Source organism: Vigna umbellata, chromosome 1 (genome assembly GCF_029865625.1).
Source record: "Vigna umbellata cultivar VRB3 chromosome 1, Vumbellata_1.0, whole genome shotgun sequence".
Taxonomy (NCBI): domain Eukaryota; kingdom Viridiplantae; phylum Streptophyta; class Magnoliopsida; order Fabales; family Fabaceae; genus Vigna; species Vigna umbellata.
This window is the reverse complement of record NC_142165.1, coordinates 51,893,038-51,913,831: the sequence shown is the minus strand read 5'-3', so window position 1 is coordinate 51,913,831 and position 20,794 is coordinate 51,893,038. Positions and strand designations below refer to the sequence as shown.

Genomic DNA, 20,794 nt, shown 5'->3' with positions numbered 1-20,794 from the left:
AACTTATAATCTTTTTAGGGATTGCATGATAGAAAGTGAGAAAATGCAAAATGAAAGAAAGGAAGAAAATTAAACAAGAGAGTGAAATGATTTGAATTAAGGAAAAAAAAAAGAGTAAAGAAAGAACATATTTGAGTATAAAATTTCTAAATCATAAGTCCGTATCACATAATTTACGCATGGCAGGAAAAATAGCACGTGATATTGACAACAGAACCCACCGAATGAGGACAGTACAATAGTTTTCATAATTTTAGAGAAAAGTATAAAAAGATAGAGGAAAGTGTTTCTAGAAATATGGTATTTTTTAAATGAAGTTTGAATAATTAACTTTTTTATTTATTTATAAATTTGATACTTTAATAATATAATATTCATCTGTCATTTCAATTTTCTTATATGTGACACATTTTCTAGATATTTTAATACATAAAATTTCATAATAATATTTGTGTTCCTCGTCTTCCTCCTTCTTTTCTTTTTTTTGGGAGTATCATTTCTAATTTGTGAGTACCATTTCTAATTATTTATCATATGTATTTTATCTAATTTTGATAGAAAATATGATTCTCATTTTATCGATCATTTTAATGAAGGATTTTAAATGAATAAATTACTGATAAATTTATTAATGTTTAATACTTTTTTGTCTCTCGAAAGAGTAAAATGTTCAAAGCGATCTTATTTTAAAAAAAGTTGGAAGTAATCTTTAGTTGTGAAAAAATAGGTTAAGTTAATCATTTTTGCCTACAGCGCAAAAAATGTAATGGGTGTCCTCTGGACAAAACATAATGACGTGTTCAGTTCTTGTCATTGCGTGACATTGTGAGATTAAATAACGTGTAAATTTTGATATTTTAAAATTAAATTTAATGATGTGTAAATGTTTTAGCTGAGGTTAAAAGAAAAGAGATTTAGGTTAGAATGAATTCACGATTTGGGGTTGAAGAATCTGGTAAAAGTGGTGTTGAAATTGGGATCGTGGTGGTTCGTTAAAGGTGTAATTTCAATAGCGTAGCTGAGGTCAATGTTTTTCTTGGTATAATTTTGTGATTCCTATCTCGCCACAACCACTTTCCTCACCTCAATGGTTTGCGCACAAAGCAAATGGTCACGACTACGGGTTTCGAGACCCACGCGAGAGAAGAATCAATGAGAAACGGGATGCGAAAAACAAATTGGGGATTTCCCAATTTAGGGTTTTTTCAATTTGGAATAAGGATTTTTGATTGAGGTTCTTCCGCAGTGGCACCAGAAAAGAAGAAGGACACTAGAAAATTGGGGATTTTCCTTAGGGTTCCAAAATTAGGGCTTTTCCCAATTTTGAACTTTAAGCACGAACAAGGGAACAATGGATCGAAATTCATTATAGATATACAATTTGTAATCAATTAAAGAACCCAAATTTGGTTCATGCTATCTCGCCACAACCACTTTCCTCACCTCAGGGACCAAGTTGCACGAACTCAAACCCTAACCCCTCTTTTTTTAACCTCTGACAAAACATTGCCACGTAATCAATTTTTTTGTCCCAATTTTAATTTTACACGTTATTTAACCTCTGTCACGCAATGACAAAAATTTGACATGTCATTATGTTTTGTCCAACGAGCACCTGCACCGTTACATATTTTACGCAATAAGCAAAAATGATTAACTTGACCCGTTTTTCACAACTTAGGATCGTTTCCAACTTTTTTAAAAAGGTAAGACCGCTTTGAACATTCTCCCTCTTTCGAGGGACCAAAAGGGGCATTAAGCTATTTATTAACAATTTTTCCAAAATTTAATTATCAATAAATTTTTAAAAGAAAAATTATCAAAAAACTTAACCAACAAATTTTTTTAAAAAAATTCAACAGATTTATTAACGGATTTTTTTAAAAAAATTATCGATTTATTGAAGAATTTTACCATGAGATGGTCAAAACTAAAAGGAAGAACATTGACTCCCATTTTACCAATGAAATTTATTGACAAAATTATTTGTCGATAATTTGCTAGGATTAAAATTACATTCCCACCAAATTTTTTTCATTTGTGTTACATTAGTTCTCCACTATAAGAACCACTTTGCTTCCTTTCTCGTCGCCAAACACGAAGCACACTACCACTTTCGTCGTCAATCATCCACTAATCTATTTCCTTCCTTTCCTTGTAGACAACGCATGGTGTGTTGTCGTGTTGTTGCTACCAGTATCATTTTTCTTCCCATTTTGAAAATAGTTAAAGATTCGTTCTTTCATCTTGCATTTTCTTTTTTGTTTCATAATTCATTTTTCTTAATAGAAATACTTTTCTAATTTCTTTTGTTCAATGTGAAGGTGAAAAAGGTAGTGATGGATCTGTTAGTTGATGAGGAGCACAATGGTTCTACGATGAATAACACATGAAGATTGAAAGATTTTTTTTTTAAATATAGGAATATGCTTTGATTCTTATTAAAAAAAAGAACTAAAGCATAAAGTAAAGAATAGGCTTCGGTTAATCGAAGTCTTTATATATTTTTTATTTCGTATGAATATACTTTGATTAAAGAACCAAAGCATAATCTCCAAAATAACTAGTGCAAAAGACCTTACCTGCACTAGTGTAACCTAATTACGTTAAATTGTGTTGACGTGTCAAATGTATTTTATGTTAACGTTTTGAGTTGTTTATACTATTTGACATGTTTTTGCTTCAATGTCACTTGGGAAGCGCATTTGACATATTAAAAAAATGAAATATAATTGGGTTAAAATGATTATATCCATTCACTTTTATAGAATGTAAAAAAATTTCAATTTATTGTTAATAGTCAGAAGCTAAAAACATGTTTAACCCTAAACAAAATGAATAATAAAAAAATTCATTTACCTACAAACATTACCTGCAAATTTTACTATGAATAATTAAAATTCTAAACTATAAATAAACTTTGTTAAATCGATTTTTTTCTATCAATATTAACATTTTTTTTTAGTAACTCAATTTTGATGGAGTTAGGTTATTAAGTAACATCGACCATACACCTCTATTAAAAAATAATAGTAATATATATATTGGAACAATAAAGTATTAAGTAACATCGGACCGAACAACCTCGATTCCTAGGCCAACTGATGCCTTAGATCTGACAGATACAAATCTTTCTGCCTCGGGTGCCTTGTTAATCGAGGTCATATCTCTTTTGTGCTTCGGGTGATAGGCAACCGATGCCTATAAATTCAGCTTAATTATAACAATGTCACCGCATTTTGATAGGTTTCGGTTTTCCATAAACCGAAGCCTATTGGGTGAGTTAAAAAACGTATTTTTTACTAGCGATATAATCAACTTATTTCATAAAATGTTTCATAATATATTTTTTTCATAAATTAATATATTTGAAATGTATACGAATGTACGAGTATGAGAATGTGGGATACGTCCTAAAAGAATAACATATATTAACAGAGGTTCTAGACCCTTATGAAATTGTGTAGAATAAAAGATAATAAAAACATACCAAATATATCACAATTAATATGATAATAATATTAATATATTATCTAATCAAATAATATATATTATGTTAATATATACTATCAAAGGATATTTTATATAATATTTAACTATATATTTTGTTAATATATAATAATCACATTAACAAATATATTTTTGAATTTTATTTAGCCACTTTGAACTAACGCTAAATACCATATTTTTTAATATATTTTATTGGATTTATGTGTAATATTTAGGACAAGAGATTACGTGATCAAATATCTATAATTTTTCAACATTTTGGATAATCTGACTTTATGTAGTTTAGTTTGCAACTTGCTGTTTTTTCCCACTTCCTTCCTATCTTTTTCTTTTCACCTTATTTGTCATATTAACGTCGCACTAGTAAAAAATCGGGTTTTTACAGCGCACATTATGCCACGGTTCAACGAAAACCGCAGCATAATGGTGCGCGGTGGCAGTTTTGTAAATAAAACGAACCTATATGCCGCGGTTCTAATGGGAACCGCGGCATATACCCCAGTCAACCATTGCCTTTGACGCCACGTATGAATAAAAAATTAAATAACAGAGTATATGCCGCGGTTCTCTGCACAACCGCGGCATATACCCTGCCAATTTATTGCAGGTGCTGACTGGGTCAGAGAATTCGAAAAGTTACAGGGGGTATATGCCGCGGTTCTCTGGGGAACCGCGGCATATACCCCTGTAACGTCTCAACTTCTCTGCCAGTCAGAGAATTTCAGAAGTTACAGGGGGTATATGCCGCGGTTCCCCAGAGAACCGCGGCATATACCCCCTGTAACTTTTCGAATTCTGTGAAAGGCAGTTGGGGAGACAGTTGTGTTGAACACGTTTCAGGGGTATATGCCGCGGTTCTTTGGGGAACCGCGGCATATTCTCCTATATGAAATTAATTTAATGTTTATTTGAAATATTTCGAGGTTTATGCCGCGGTTGCCCGCTGAACCGCGGCTTATAGTTTGAAAATAATTTCAAAAATGCCATTTCTGATAATTTTTTAAATTAGTATATGCCGCGGTTGGGGGTTAACCCGCGGTAGATTCTCCCGTTCAGAGTTAAAAAACAAAACTTGGAACAGTGCATCGTCTTCCTCGCGCGTTCTCTCTGTTTTCGCGTTTCTTCTTCCTCCGAACCACCCTTCATCTCAGATTTTGCGTTTTTAACCGTTTAAACTCAAAATTGTTCGGTCATTATTCGTTTTTGACGATAAAAACGAGTTTTAGCCGTTCAAAATCGTGATTTCCTGGCGTTTTTCACCCTCTCCGCCGCCGTTGTGTTGCGTTTTTCACCCTCTCCGCCGCCGTTCCTCTTCCAGGTATTTATGTCCATTTGCATTTTTAACGTGATTTCTTCATTAATTTTTGCATAATGCTATAGTTTTGGTAATGTATGAAGTTTCTATAGTTTTGGTATAATTTTTGCTTTAATTTTGATAGTGCATGAAATTGTTATAGTTTTGGTAATGTATGATATGGTTTTTGCTATAGTTTTGGTAATGTGTGTTGTAGTTCTTGTAGTTCTTAGATTTAGATTTAAACAATGCATTTGATTAGATAGAATTTTCTTAGACTCTCTACTTTATTTGATGTTGAAATACATTTGAACATGTGTTTGTTATGTTGAAATTGAATTTCTGTAAATGTTTTTATATGCAGGTCTGTTTTTGTGGTAGTGGATATCACAAAAACAGACCTGCAATTTTAACAAACTGCAGGGGAATATGCCTCGGTTCTAACCACAACCGCGGCATATAGTGATTCGTTTTTTAATTTTTTTTTTAATTTTTTTTTTTAAAAAAAATGAATTTAGGCAGCGGTTCCCTAGACAACCGCGGCATATTCCGCAGCCTATATACCGCGGTTCGAACCGCGGCATAAAGTGTCTGACTTACTACCGTGGCTGAATATGCCGCGGTTCAAGAACCGCGACGTATAGTGAAAATCAACCGCGGTAAAAGCCCCTCGCTGCACTAGTGTCGTTTAAAATTATTTCAATTAATAAAAAAGTACTTTTCATATGCAAAATAGAAATAAAAAATCCTGATTACTCATTCATTTATTAATTACACTAGACTTTGATAGCAAGTGACATGAACATTTAGTACCAGTACATCAACTTGTTTTTTGTCGTGACCCATACACGTTTTATGACAGCACCATATTGCTTTAGTTTTAATAAAATATGATAAGAATAAAATAAAGACCAATTAAGATGCTAATTTTTTTTATCTCATTTTTTGTTTTAGATTCAGGTTGCCTATAATCTCGTAAAAAACAATTTAATCTTGTAATTTTGTCAATTATATTCAATTTAATCTTTTCATATGCTGATGTTATTAGTAATTTTATGATAAATCGTGTCATATGAAGTTGTTTCTACATGAACGTTAGTAAAATTGAATTTTTAATATCTATAATATTATTTTATAATCATCAAAATAAATAAAAAATTATTTGTGAATGAATTTTAATATTTCTGAATTTATTGATATGTGAAGTAGGTAACTGCTTTTGAAATTTTAGAAAAGTCAACTTAGACCAACTAGGGATGATTAAAACATGAATCATGTATATCCGTTTTATCCGTAATAAAAAAATTTACTTATTATCTATCGGATCTCACTTTAAAAAATACATGCAATTTTTATGGACATTCGTAAATATTAGCAGATATTAAAAATAAATGTTTTATAAATTTTTAAAATAAAATCTAAATAAAATTATAAAAAAGATATAATATAAATTAAAATTTAATTTATATTAAATTTAAACTAATAAGTATAAATTAATTTTTATTTTAATTAAATTAAATTTAATAAAATTTAAAATAAATTTTAATTTTAATTTCTATGAATAATAGATACTCGGGAGTATGATATCCTACCAGATTTATTTATAAACTGATCTATTCCTAGATAATAAAAATTCACAAGTATCAACTATTTATCGTGAATTTTATCTTTAAATACTTGCCGGATGTATATCTTTTTCATCCTAAATTAAACTTTTTTTTGAACTTACATATTTGGGTTACATTTTAAATTAATTATCGAAACAGTTAAGTACCTTATGAAAACAACTTCGTGGTAAGAAAATCGTCAAATACATACACAATTTCTTAAAAACATTGAAATCGTCTTAAGTTTAGCAACTTTAGCAATAATGTATATGATTGATGACTTTAACCTAGTGGTACTTAATGACTTCAACCTAAGCTCAAGTTTATTAAAAGTATGAATGATGTTGGTGACTTTGGTTAACTAAAGTCATAACTAGAATTAGTGATTTCAGAATACACTAAAGTCATGCAATGATTTGACGATTTTTTCACTTATATTAAATTAAATAAATAATTTAAAATATAAAAAAATTAAAATCATATGTCTCAAGTATGATTTTATCAAAACTAAAATAAATAAATATTTTCTTTTAAATTTATTTATTTTTGTATAAACAACTTTGGATTTTATTAATATTTTTTAAATAAAAATAAAACATTTTTAAAAAGTATTCCTACGTATATATAGTAAATATGTATAAAATTTAATAACCAAATTATTTTAAAAAACTGAAATAGGAAATACTTACATAAAGATATATAAAAAGAACATTAAAAAGGTAAATTATTTTTTATTTATTAATGAAAATATAAAAAAAAATATTTCCAAATAAAAGTAAAAGTTATATAAAACACTAATATATTTAAATTCTTTGTAATCAAATTATTAAAAGAATATATTAAAGATTATTAAAAAATTTAAATTATTAAAAAATATCTCAAAATTTAAATATATAACTATATAAATTCTTAAAAAAGACATAAAGAATTTAAAAACCAATAAATTAAAATGAAAAATAATTTAAATAAAAATATATTCATATAAAGAATATACAATATAAAAAATTTGAAAAAGTTGATATGGTACATCTCACTTTACCAAAATAAATTGTACTTAAAAAATGCTATTTTAACTTTTTCAATTTTATTTTATATTATAAATTTATTTATTTTATTTTATTGTAAAATTTCGTTATTCTAATTTTTTTATATAAATATATTTTCAATTTGATTAATTAGTTCTTAAATTTTTTTAATGTTTTTTTTAAACTTTTATATAATTATATATTTAAAGTTTTAGATATTTGTTTTATTAATTTAAAATTTTTAGTAATCTTTAATATTTTAATTTTTTCTAATAATTTGATTAGAAATATTTGAATATTTTAATTTTTTATATAATATTTACTTTTATTTTGAGATATTTTTTGATAGTTTGATTAATAAATTAGTTTTTTTTTTACCTTTTTAAGGATTTTTATCTATACTTTTTGTAAATATTTTATATTTCAAGTTTTTTAAAATAATTTGGTCATGAAATTTTATACATATTCTTTTTTTATATATATAGGATTATTTTTTAAAAATATATTATTTTAATATTTAAAAAATATTATTAAAATCCAAATTTGTTTATACAAAAATAAATAAATTTACAATAAAAAATTAAGGTAGTATCGAATTTTTTTATTATTTATTTATTTATTATTTTAATAAATTATAATTTTCTTTTATTTTAAATATTTTTTAATATAAACAAAGAAGTCATGAAACTATTGCATGACTTCACTTATTTTGAAGTCGTTAACCCCTTAGGAGAAGTCACTAACAACTTCATGACTTTAAGGAATTTGGTTTTAGGTTGAAGTTGCCAATCATATATATGACTTTATTGAATAATGGTGATTAATTAAGTTTAATCTTGTTGAAATTCTCAAACCTGCATGTACGACCTTCTTATAATTAATTTAAAATGTAATTCACATTCACAAAAATAAATTAACTCAAATATGTAAAAAAAACCCAAGATAATATCTTCTTCTGTAATATGTATTTAGAATGTTGATACTAAAGTTAAATTTGATACTATGTAATGATAAATGTGTGATGAGTGAATAATATTGTATAACTTCATATATTCACCAATTTATATATTATTTTAATTGACACTGATAAATGTGTGATGAGTGAATAATATTGTATGACTTCATATATTCACCATTTATATATTATTTTAATGACACTGTATTTGTACGAGATTTTGACTAATAATTTTAATTTTATTTCTACATAGAATACATTTATTTTAATTGATATCTTTAAATAAAATGATTTATATAACATTTAAAATAGATTGTCTAAATGTATAAATAAAATTTAGGTTTAATACATATTTGGTCCCTACTTTTAGGGTTTGGTTCAAAGTAATCTTATCTTTGAAAAAAGTTCAGTAAGACCCCATATTTTGTTAAAAAATGTTTAATCCGGTCCTTTCCGCTCACGCCATTAAAAACATAACGGTGCAAATGTCACTATGACATCTCATAAGCACATGGCACCCAAAGACGTTAATAGGTGGACTTAAATGATTTTTTAATTTTAAAAAAGTTTAAAAAAGTCTTCTTCAACGCCGTCACCACCATTCTCGCCGGCAACCGTCCTCTTCAACACATCACGGGTCACCACCAAAGCGTCTTCTTCCTTCTGTTGCACCTCCATCACCTTCGCATCTCACCTTCGTTCTCGCACCACCACCCAACACAATCCCTTATTATGCCACGACCACCAATCTTCATCATTTTCACCCTTGAACCAGCCAAATCGTTGTCACGCCAGCAGCACTGCCATCCAATCTCCACCACAGAATTGTCCACCATACGCCGCTGCTGCAAATCGCGAATCACCACTCTTCTCCACCACTAACCGCACCGCTGCTTGCCTCCACCTACAACCACAATCAGACCTGCAAGCAAACCAGAAGCCAAGTTCAAGCGTCGTCGCATAGCTTTGGTGGTGGCGCGTGATGCGTTGGAGAGGACGACTGCCGGTGAGGATGGCGGTAAATACGTGGCTGAAAGTAGGGATCGAATTTGTAAGCTCACTCAGGTTTAGCCACGGTGACATTTGCACCGTTATGTTTTTAACAGCGTCAGCGAGAAGGACCTGATTGAACATTTTTTAACAAAACATGGGGCCTTTCTGAAATTTTTTAAAAAGTAGGATCACTTTGAACCAAACCCATAGGGACCAAATGATGTATTAAATCTAAAATTAAAATAATATTGTGAAATTTATATAAATAGCTTTTTTTTATTTTCATATTTGAAAATGTTTCCATCTCAAGTCCGTCAAGTGATATCATTAGAGTATATCACCATTTACATATATATATATATATATATATATATATATATATATATATATATATATATATATATATATATATATATATATATATATATATATATATATATATAAACACACGAGGTATTGTCCTTAAAAGGCGTCTTAGATGATGTAAGGAAGAAAGAGTGTTTAAATTAGTGTTGTCAAAACGGGTCATCCTGCTTGACCCAACATGGCCTACCACGGGTTGGTCATTTAGTGAACCAACCCAACCCGGCTCATTTATTAGTGAGCCAAAAAAATTTGAACTCGACCTAGCCCACCACTGGTTGACGGGTTAAACAGGTTGACTCACTAACTCATTTAATTAAAAAAAATTAAAAAAAAAAAAATTACAATTTTTTTGTAATTCAAATTTAAATAAATTTCACCCTAAAATGATGTTAAACTTAAAAGACAATTCAAAATAAATAAAAAAAATAGCATACAACTAGGTTTTTTGTGTGTGTTGGGAATAAGATGAGATGATGTGGGAGACTATCATTGCTCATTCACTGATTATTCACGTGAACCTTGTATTGTTAACGATTTACATGTTGTAAAAAAAAAATTTAAATTAAATAAAAATTACAAAAATTTAGACCAAAATAAACACTAAAAAAAAAGTCGAGTCCAATGTTGAATAAAATGAAAAAAAAAATAGAAACTAAAGAAGTACTAAGCCCTTTTAATTTAATAATATGTATTGTTTATACTTGACTCCTACTTTTGTTATCATGTTATATTATTATATTATATTATGTTACATGACATGTGATAACGATGAATTGAGAGGGAGAGGGTCATTTTGTTTCCTTATATTCTGTAAATAGTACAGTGAGGAAGGAGAGGAAAAAATGGCGTGCACGAAGACGCTGATGGTGACGAATATTGCCGGCAATATTGGCATCGTGTTGCAGAAGAAAGTTAAATTGAATAGGCAAGTTCGTAGTCTCAGACATTCCACAGAGAAAGAACGATCTGTCTCAGCAGTGAAACTTAAAGTGAGGAAGAAGGGGAAGCAAAGTTGTGCAACAATGGTAGCAATGAATGAGGGTGAGCTCATCTCTGAGAATTCCACCACCGTGAAGCTCTCGGCTCTGGTGACTGTGAGAAATAATAAGGTATTGGGAAGTGAAATGGTCAATAACCTTCTCACCGTTTTCTTCCCTCAAAACCACACCAAAGCTCTTCTTCTTCAACTCGTTAGCACCAACCTTCATCCAGGTACATCTCGACCTTCACTTCATCCTTTTTATCTTTTTCTTTTGTTTTCTGGGATTTTCTAACCTTTTTTTACCTTTTTTGTTTTGTTTTTGTCAATGATCAATTCTTTTACCAGTCTTAATTATTAGTGATAATTCTTTTTTATGTAAAGAGTTTTTTTTGTCATATATGTCAATAATGTTATGGGAAGAGACTAAATATAAAATAAAAAATATTAGAAATTAAATAAAAATTTCTGAATTTTTGAAACATAAAAAGATATATGATATTTATTTTGTTATTACGTAATGGTATATTAGAAGACTAATGGTGATTGAATGAAGGGAGAATGGAGGGAAAGTTGAGCAAGGAAACAGTTTTAAAGTTGAGTGAAGAGGAAGGGTTTGGAGGAATAAGCAGTTACAAAGTGGAATTCAGCGTTGATTGTAATTTTGGAAGTCCTGGAGCTGTTACAGTTGTTAATGGTTATGAGAATGAGTTGTTTTTGGAATCCATAACCATTCAACAAAATCTTCATTTTTCTTGCAAATCTTGGCTTCAACCCAACGAGCTCTACCCAGACAAGAGAATTTTCTTTCTCAACAAGGTAATAACACTTTTCTTTCTCTCTAAATCAACTTTAAACTACAATGCTTTTTTTTCTCTTTTTAAAAAATAGACAGGCTTGAGAGTTTCAGATCCATTAAAATTAAATTTCATTAATAATATATAAATGAATATAATTTTTACTTTATAAATTGAGTTTGTAAAATTAAATTTATAAAATTAAGTTAAATTTAAAATTTATTTTCTCATGTCATGAGATAAAATTTATCATAATAAAGATAAATATATATTTTATTTATTATCGAATCATTTGTTGTATGTTGAATTTATTAATTCGCTTATTATTGAATTATTTATCTAATTTTATACTCGAAGTATATATATATCTTAGAATCAAAAAATATATTAAAAGTTTCGTATTAGCTAAATATAAAATCAACTTACAAATTTTATATTACAAATTCAAATTTTTAATATGGATTTAAGCTTAAAATCCATTTAAGAGAGGCTCATGATTTTAATACCAACTGTAAACCCAACAACTTTTTTCTAATCTCCATTGTCCTATACCTCATTAATAATTCTGGAGAGCGAAAAAGTTGTTGTTGATTTTTTCACCAATTTTGTTCTCAATTTTTTTATGATATGAATAATATTTAAGCAGTATGTTTTTCTAAATGGAAAATTACTTTAAATTTCTTAGATAGTATTTATCATTTTCCTTATTTTTTTTTAAACTTATAATATTCATTTGGTCTTTTTAGAAGTGCCGTTTTAAAAATTTAAACCATATAAAATTAATTGGAAGTTTTAGTCTCACTTTTGTTTACAACTTATATCACCACTAAAAGGCTTTAAGAACAAAAAAAATGGTTATCCGTTAATATCAATATCAAGGTTTAACTTATAATTTGGTGGGTAAAATAAAGAGAATTATGTATAATAAAATAATATAAACTATAATTTTATTTAGTATTTAATACACATAAGGCAACAAGCTAAATAGTAATAATTAATAATAATAATAATAATATACATTATGTTTAAATTGAAATTTTTTATTAAAATTATATATGCTTTTCTAAAAGTAGCTTTCAATTCATATTTTTTCTTTTACAAACTACGGAAATTACAAAAAATATAATTTTAATTAAACTATACAAAATTAATTTTTTTTATAACTACTTTTATATGTAAAAATATTATATAGGATTTTAAAATTATGATTAACCATACATTTGAAGATAAATTTAAATCGTTGGCACCAAATAGAAGAATATATTTCGTTTTCAGCTGAGTCAAGGAAGTTTGAAATCGCATTCAGGTAGCACTCATCACAATGTTTATGATTGCGATTTAATGCAATTTGATTAATTTAATTAAAGTAGTTTTTTAAACTATTGATATCATCCTCTTATCATACAAAGTTTGATATGTGAACTAAATTGTTAAAATAAAGCCAACGTTCATTTTTTTTAACTATGAGATAAAAGAGTTATTCTATTGATAAAATATTTTTTATTGTGTGGCTTATTTTATCATACACTATTCTATCCTTTTAATATTTATATATTTTCAATCTGAAAATTTTTTATTCGCAATTCACTAAAATAATATTTACGAGACTTTCAAAATCATCATTATAAAGTAAATAACTTAACTAAACGACGATCTAAATTGTTTTTTTTATATATTGATATTGATTGTGTCATTTATTTTTAAACATATTATATTTTTATTTCTCTAAAAGTTTTAAAAATCGATTTTAATCCTCCCAAAATTGTGTGTTATTCCTCTAATTCAAAAATATTTCACCTTCAATCATCGTATTTTTTTTTGTCATTTTATAATCGCTATTGAATGTAAAATATAATTAATAAAAGGATAAAGAAAAATGTATTTTTAAATTACACGAACAAAAAAAATAGAGACTTATGAAATTATTTTGGCGAGATGAATCATATATAGTGACTTTAGTTAAACTTTCTGATTTAAACAATTTTTAAAAGTATCACTTAATTAAGAACTAAACAAAATTTTCTTAGAGAAAATAGAAAATTGTTTACTTTTAAAATATGTAGTATAGGCGAATACATAAAAAACTAAAGTTTGTTCATTTTATGAAAAAAAAGGTATTTTTGTCTAAAAAAGTAAACGCAAATAAACTCATTTCTTTTATTTTATTTTTCTGTTCTGTAGTACAAAACAATGCAGCAACTATAGAAAACGTCTTCATTGAGATGCTCGCATGTATAAATGTATAAGTACACCTATAAATCCAAATGGATTCAAGTTAAACCAAACACTTTGAATTGGGTATTTTGAGTGTTAAATTAAGTTCAATCCTGTTGGGTCTTTTCAAGCTCTAAATTAAGTTTTCTATCACAAATGAAAATGCATATATGGTGTTTGTACAAATGACCAGGCGTATCTACCAAGTGAAACACCAATTGGGGTGAAAGAGATGAGAGAAAAGGAGATGGTGAAGCTAAGGGGTAATGGAAAGGGACGCAGGGTGCCTTCTGACAGAATCTATGACTACGATTTGTACAATGATTTGGGACATTCCAACTCTCACAGGCCAACACTCAACCCTTATCCCACACGTTGCCGCACTGGACGCCCACTCACTACCACCAATGGTCACTTTCACTCATCACATCTCGCACCATTCTATGCATGAATCTTTTCTCTTTACGTTATTTTGATGCTTGCATGCAAACATGGACAGGTGCCAAAGTGGAGTCACGACCGAGTGAATCAGAGTTAATATACGTTCCAAGAGATGAAGAATTGAACGACATAAAGCGAGAAGCTATTGATCAAGGAAAGTTGATGGCAGTGTTTCGGAATATTATGCCTGCGTTAACAGATAAAATCATGGGCAATCAAGCACTTTTCAACATTGATTACTTTATTAAGGAATCAGGTCAATCTATTCTCTTCAATTTGGGAGGTGCTGCACAAGATTTTTTTAAGTTCGACCCTCCAAAAGTATTTTCAAGTAGGTCACTCTCATTGGACAAGTTTGTATTTGTGTGTCTACATGGTTTCATTTTAGACACAAATTATTCAATTGAAGTGGAATGATTTTCAGGGAAAAGATCACATTTCTTACAAGATGATGAATTTGGACGCCAAGTGCTTGCTGAGTTCCCTCTAAGTATCGAAAGGCTAAAGGTAGTCACGAAAAGAGGAACGTTAATGACAATAAAATTAAAACAATAATACAACTTAAGAAGAAAATGGTTTAAAGGAGCTTTATGATATTTCATCTTCAATTTTCCTATAGGTTTTCCCACCCGTGAGCAAATTGGATCCCTCTAAATATGGTTCAGTGGAGTCAGCATTGAAAGAAGAACACATTATAGGGCAGATTGAAGGGATGTCTATTCAACAGGTACAAAAAATTCGTCCTCTTTCCTGAGGCTAAGCTATGCGGAAATGAGAAATCATATATTGTTTAATGTTCTACTCTGCTTATAAAATTTAGGCATTGGAAGACAACAAGTTGTTCATGCTGGACTATCACGATTTTTACCTTCCATTTCTGGATCGGATTAATGCTCTTGAGGAGCGAAAAGCTTATGCAACTACAACAATCTTGTTCCTCACTAAAATGGGAACTCTGAAGCCTATTGCAATCCAGCTTGCTCTTCCAACGGGGAATCCAAATACTTCATCGAAGAAAGTTCTTACCCCTCCAACAGATGCCACATCTAAATGGATATGGCAACTTGGCAAAGCACATGTTTGCTCCAATGATGCAGGCGTTCATACACTCGTGCACCACTGGTATGGAATTTTATTGGACAGTTTCTTGAGTGTTTTGCGTGCTCTTTTTTAATCAAAATTGTAGTTTCACAATAAATGTCCACATTTTAAATTGAATTTGAATACGCAAGACAAATTTCAATTTTGATAGTAGATAATATCGAAGGCACCTAAAGAACTAAACCTAAATTTTAACCATTTTAATTCCTTATAAAGAACTTTTGAAAAATACTTACATGTACATCTGTTCTAGATTAGGTTATGCCATTATCAAATTATTCCTTCCACCCCAATGCAATCTGGTGGGGACTATATGCCTCATACTAGAAAGAATAAAAAAGTATTAACACTAGCAGTATAACAGTCACAAAAGAAAACAAACTTGTATATCATGTCTCAGATATCTTTCGTGATGATTAGAAATCATAGTAGTAATGAACATGATGACATTGATATTTAATACTTGAACAGGTTACGAATACATGCTTGCCTGGAACCCCTAATAATCGCTGCTCATCGGCAATTGAGTGTGATGCATCCTATATTCAAGCTTTTGCATCCTCATATGCGGTACACACTCAAAACAAACGCAACAGCACGTCAGACACTCATCAATGCTGAAGGTACCATTGAGACAGACCACACTCCAGGGAGATACTGTATGCAAATGACTTCCGCGGCATATAAAGATTGGTGGCGGTTTGACTTGGAAGGTTTTCCTGAGGATCTCATAAGAAGGTAAAGAAGATTGTTTTCACTAATAACACTGTTCTTCAATTCGAAGGGCAGTTCTATCTTGCAGTGCATTTCTATGCAAAAGATTATCGTAATATTTTTCCTAGTATATTTGATGAAAATGAGTACCTGATGTATTTGTTTCCATAAATTATATTGTTTAATAATAGACTTACTTTTACAACCTTTACGCAGACATCGATGAAGATATCTAATAGATTTTTTTCTTATACAGAGGTTTAGCAGTTCCAGATGCAACCCAACCTCACGGCATTAGAGTACTAATTGAAGACTACCCTTATGCAGCTGATGGACTTCTAATATGGTCCAGCATAAAGAATTTGGTCCGGACTTACGTGAACTATTACTATAAAAACTGTAATGCCGTTTCTTCTGACAATGAACTCCAATCTTGGTACGCAGAATTCATTAATCTCGGACACCCTGATCATAAAAGTGCTAGTTGGTGGCCCAAACTTGCCAACCCTGAGGATCTCATCTCCGTACTTACAACTGTTATTTGGCTTGTAACAGCACAACATGCTGTCTTGAACTTCGGTCAATATCCCCATGGTGGATATGTTCCAATCCGTCCACCATTAATGCGAAAACTAATTCCCAAGGAAGAGGATCCCGAGTACTCAAATTTTGTCATGGATCCGCGGAGATACTTATCATCACTGCCAAGCTTATTTCAGGCATCAAGGTTCATGGCCGTGATCGACATTGGTTCTGCACACTCACCAGACGAAGAATATATAGGAGAGAGAAACGATTTGTCCTCTTGGTTAGGAGAACCTGAGATCATTGATGCATTCAACCAATTTTCAATGGAGATGAAAAGTATTGAGATTGAGATCAAGAGAAGAAACGCCGATCCAAAACATAGAAACAGATGTGGCGTTGACGCTTTACCATTTGAACTGCTTGTACCAAGCTCTGGATGTGGAGCAACAGGACGAGGGGTGCCAAATAGTGTTACAGCCTAATGGTTCAATATGTGGACAAAGCTGCAACTGAATCAACGTTATATTATTCTTCACCTTAGCTGAATTAAAATTGGATTCCAGATTCAGTCCCCTAAAAGCACAAATATATATAAAATACAAATGGATGTAATGCTGGCTTCAAATACTGTATGTCATGTCTACTGAGTATAATTAAGAATTCCTTTCTATAAAGTACAAACTTATGCATATGACTGGAATAAGTCATAGAAAGACATTTGAAATATTTGTAAAGGTATTAGAAAAAAAGGCCTCCCTATAAATATATTCATGTGGTAAGAAATTTATTCAGTTCCTGCTATCTATCTATACCAGCACGCGAACATGCAGGCTTATATAAAACTTAAATTGAAAGACAATAGAGGAAATGACACTTACAGTAGCACTATCTATCTTAGCCTCAATATAATCAAAGCTTCCATAATGTTTACATGTTCCAAAAGGTGCATATTTGCTTCTAAAAATGTTGAATAAAAGCAAAACCAATAGTATGCCAAAACATGTATTCAGGCAACTACAACCATATAGCAGTTGAAAGCATACAACATTTCCTGTGCTGTAAACGGTCCCCCTTTTGCACAAAGCCTGACCCCATTAACCCAAATACTCAGCGTCCATATATGGAAATTTAGTATCCAGAAACAACTCAAACTTGATTCGGATGCAAGTTATATATCTGGTTGCAGCTCAAGACGAACAAAGATCCAACTGAAATATTATTAGAAACAACCCAACCCACTGCTTTCTCATATAATTCTTCTTTATAGTTGCATCTTTTGCAGTTTCAATTTTGCTTCTGAAGGCCTGTTTTCTTGCAGAAAGTCACTTCTTAATTTTGAGCTTTCCTACTACTGATCCCAGTAGTTTCTCAGCTGAGACATATGCAAGAGGAGCTCATCTCTACCCAGTCCAGTGACACTGCTGGTCATAATCCATGGGGGATGTTGCTTATAGTTTTGTTTGATTAACTCTTGAAAATCCCTTATGTTCTCATCAGGCCGTTTCCCTTTTGCCACTTTCATTTTGTCACATTTCGTGAACACAAAAGTGATTGGTATCTGCAATCCACAAAAGTTTTCAATGGGATTTAGACTTGTTTCAGTACCTTGACAACATTATTTTAGGGACTGAATATACAAGAGGCGTCAAACTGCAGCCAAAAAAATAAAAAGTGGAAGCACCATACATTATTGCGTCCAAGCCAATTTGCACAGTCCAAATCAATCTTTTGAGGCGGAACACTGGCATCAATAAGAAGCAAAACAGCCACCAGAGTATTTCTGTTCAAAAAGTACCCTTTTGTGAATGAGGACCAATCCGTTTTAGCAGTTTCAGATGCTTTAGCAAAGCTGCATAAAAAACAGCATTTCACATGATTAGTTACCAGTATTGAGACGAACCACTAACCAAGATTATTACTCAAGAAAGGGCTAGGAATTAGAAAGAACTTACTGTCACTCATGAGATAAGCAAGTACGGTGATTTGGCACATGAGACCTAGCTCTTAAAATAAGAATCCTAACAATAGAAGCTTTCTACTTCCTCCAACAATGAACTTCGAATCTAATGTGCTCCTAAAAATACATATAAATGTGCATTTCTTTTTGTTTTAGCATAGAAAGAATAAATTAGCTATCCCTAGTCTCAGTCTATTCTAGGTTTTGTTTGGACATAGGACTAAGGAAAGAAAGTGTTTTCCTAACCCCTTTCCACCACACTCTCCATATATATAGAGCTCATGTACTCATTTCCATAACTTTGATTGAATTAGAATTATAAACTTTCGAGAAGAGTGTGGTTCTTCTTCTTTTTGAAGAGTTCTTATCTTGAGTATTTAATTGAATGAGAATTAGAAAATTTTGAGAAGCGTGTGATTCTTCTTCTTTCTTGAAGAATTCTTATCTTGAGTATGTAATACCTCAAGTGGATGATCTTCCATCTCCATTGCTTATCCTTGAGTGGTGCTCTTTAGCTTATCTCATGTGTGACACATTGGTAGTTAATCAAAGTGCAAAGGAGTAGACAATTTTCTCTCTTAAGGTTTCTTATCTTGTGAGTTAGGTCACAAGTCATGATTCGCCATACAAAGGAAGAAGGGTCATCTCTTGAGTCTCCACTCAAGATAAGAACTCACCTAGAAAGAAGAAAAATCGCACTATTCACAAATCATTCTAGATTTTACTATGAGCAAAAGTTATGTACAATATGGCCCAAGCTCTCCTTATGCAGAAGGAAAGGTCTCTGTGTGTGGAAAGAGTGGTCCAAACAAATCTAAAGACTAAACTACAAAAAGAACAGCCAAGCACAACAAAGATCTATTACATGAAAAATTATTTTCTTTTCTCTTGAAAAACATGAAGTGTTCCTCCTCATTCTCCACATTTAGTCAACCTTCTTCTAAGTTCTTCTTGAAGTCAAATATTCTTATCCATGATCAGATCACTTAGAATGAAAAAGGCAGTAGTTAAAAAGTTTATGGTATTTTTGGCTAAATTTGAATTAAATGAGAATTTCTTAATTAGTGTGTCATAATCTCAAAGGACTACAAATTACTACAATTCTAATTATTATTGGATAAAAGTTTCAAAAGCCAAAACCAAGTTTGCAAAACGATCAAAACACACGCAGTAAGAGCATCACAGTTCATCAAAAAAAGCATATAAAGAGGAAACAGAACGCATCGACTGACCCATAACCAGGCAAGTCGACAAGGTACCAGCTTTTGTTCACCAAGAAGTGATTAATGAGCTGCGTCTTCCCTGCAAGCATCAACCATACGTTATTACACAAAAACTCGAAGCAGAACAATATTTCATTTTAAAAAGGGGAAAAAGAGGTAGTAGAACCTTAACCTGGTTTCTTAGAAGTGAGTGCAATTTCTCTCTTGCGAACGAGGGAATTGATGAGAGAGGACTTGCCGACGTTGGATCGACCGAGAACGGCGAATTCGGGTCGGTCATCTCTGGGGCAATCCTTGGCGCGACTGCTGCTCTTGACGAACTCCACGTCCTTGATCCGAGAGTCGCCGGCGTAGGGTCCGACGGCGATGTTGGAGCCCGGTAGGACGGCGGAGTCGTCAACCTCATCGGGTTGAATGCCAGGAGGAATGAATAGCTGCGTTTCGAAGGAAGCGTGGGTTGAAATTGAACGAGAAAGAGGGTTTCGAATAGAGGGTTTTGGAGGATTGCGAATGGAGAGGGAAGAAGAAGAGAAAGAGAGAGTATGAGAGAGAGAAGGTGAGAAGAACCTCAACATTCCACTTCTCACCACCGTTATCATCGCCTAACTATCACTACGCACTCTGTCAATAAGATGTGAAATATGTGCTGAACATGTTTTACCATGTTTTTCTAGTAAGGTTGAAAAAGGAGATTTTTTCTTTTGCAATGATGTTTGGATTGAGATTGTGCTCATGTTGTCATTGGGTGTTTTTTTTTATGTTGCATAGAGAAGCTTATACACACATGTTGGAGATGCAAAATTAAGCTTGTGTTTGGAATAGATAGGTCGTAGAAAGTGAAAAATAAGTGGATCTCAAAGGTGGTGAGAGTGAATTGTTTGGATCAATGAAAAAATGTAAAAAGTATAAAAAAATAAGAGAAAAGTTTCTAAATAATGTAATTAGTATAATAAATTTTAAAAAATTATTAAAAAATATTATAAATTAAGTTCATTTAAATAATACATTAAAATTTTATTACTATCATTTAAAAATTATAATTTTATTTTATTATCTATATTTATACATAAAGGCATATAAAGGATATGAG

At 30.8% G+C, this 20,794-nt stretch overlaps 2 protein-coding genes across 2 annotated transcripts; one reads left to right on the top strand and one right to left on the bottom strand.

Annotated features, from left to right (window-relative positions):
* Positions 1 to 10,537: 10,537 nt before the first annotated feature.
* LOC124827988 (linoleate 13S-lipoxygenase 3-1, chloroplastic-like) lies at positions 10,538 to 17,311 on the top strand. Its single transcript, XM_047301179.2, has 9 exons — positions 10,538 to 10,962; positions 11,286 to 11,548; positions 13,934 to 14,150; positions 14,240 to 14,512; positions 14,606 to 14,688; positions 14,801 to 14,908; positions 15,002 to 15,303; positions 15,754 to 16,020; positions 16,253 to 17,311. Exons 1-9 carry the CDS (start codon positions 10,593 to 10,595, stop codon positions 17,004 to 17,006), a joined length of 2,637 nt encoding a protein of 878 aa, XP_047157135.2. The 5' UTR covers positions 10,538 to 10,592; the 3' UTR covers positions 17,007 to 17,311.
* A 93-nt stretch (positions 17,312 to 17,404) lies between these two features.
* Positions 17,405 to 20,424, bottom strand: EMB2001 (P-loop containing nucleoside triphosphate hydrolases superfamily protein). Its single transcript, XM_047301180.2, has 4 exons — positions 19,877 to 20,424; positions 19,714 to 19,783; positions 18,211 to 18,373; positions 17,405 to 18,082 (listed from the first exon to the last, which is right to left on the bottom strand). The coding sequence occupies exons 1-4, from the start codon at positions 20,301 to 20,303 to the stop codon at positions 17,873 to 17,875; spliced, it is 870 nt and encodes a 289-aa protein (XP_047157136.1). The 5' UTR covers positions 20,304 to 20,424; the 3' UTR covers positions 17,405 to 17,872.
* Between the last annotated feature and the right edge of the window lie 370 nt (positions 20,425 to 20,794).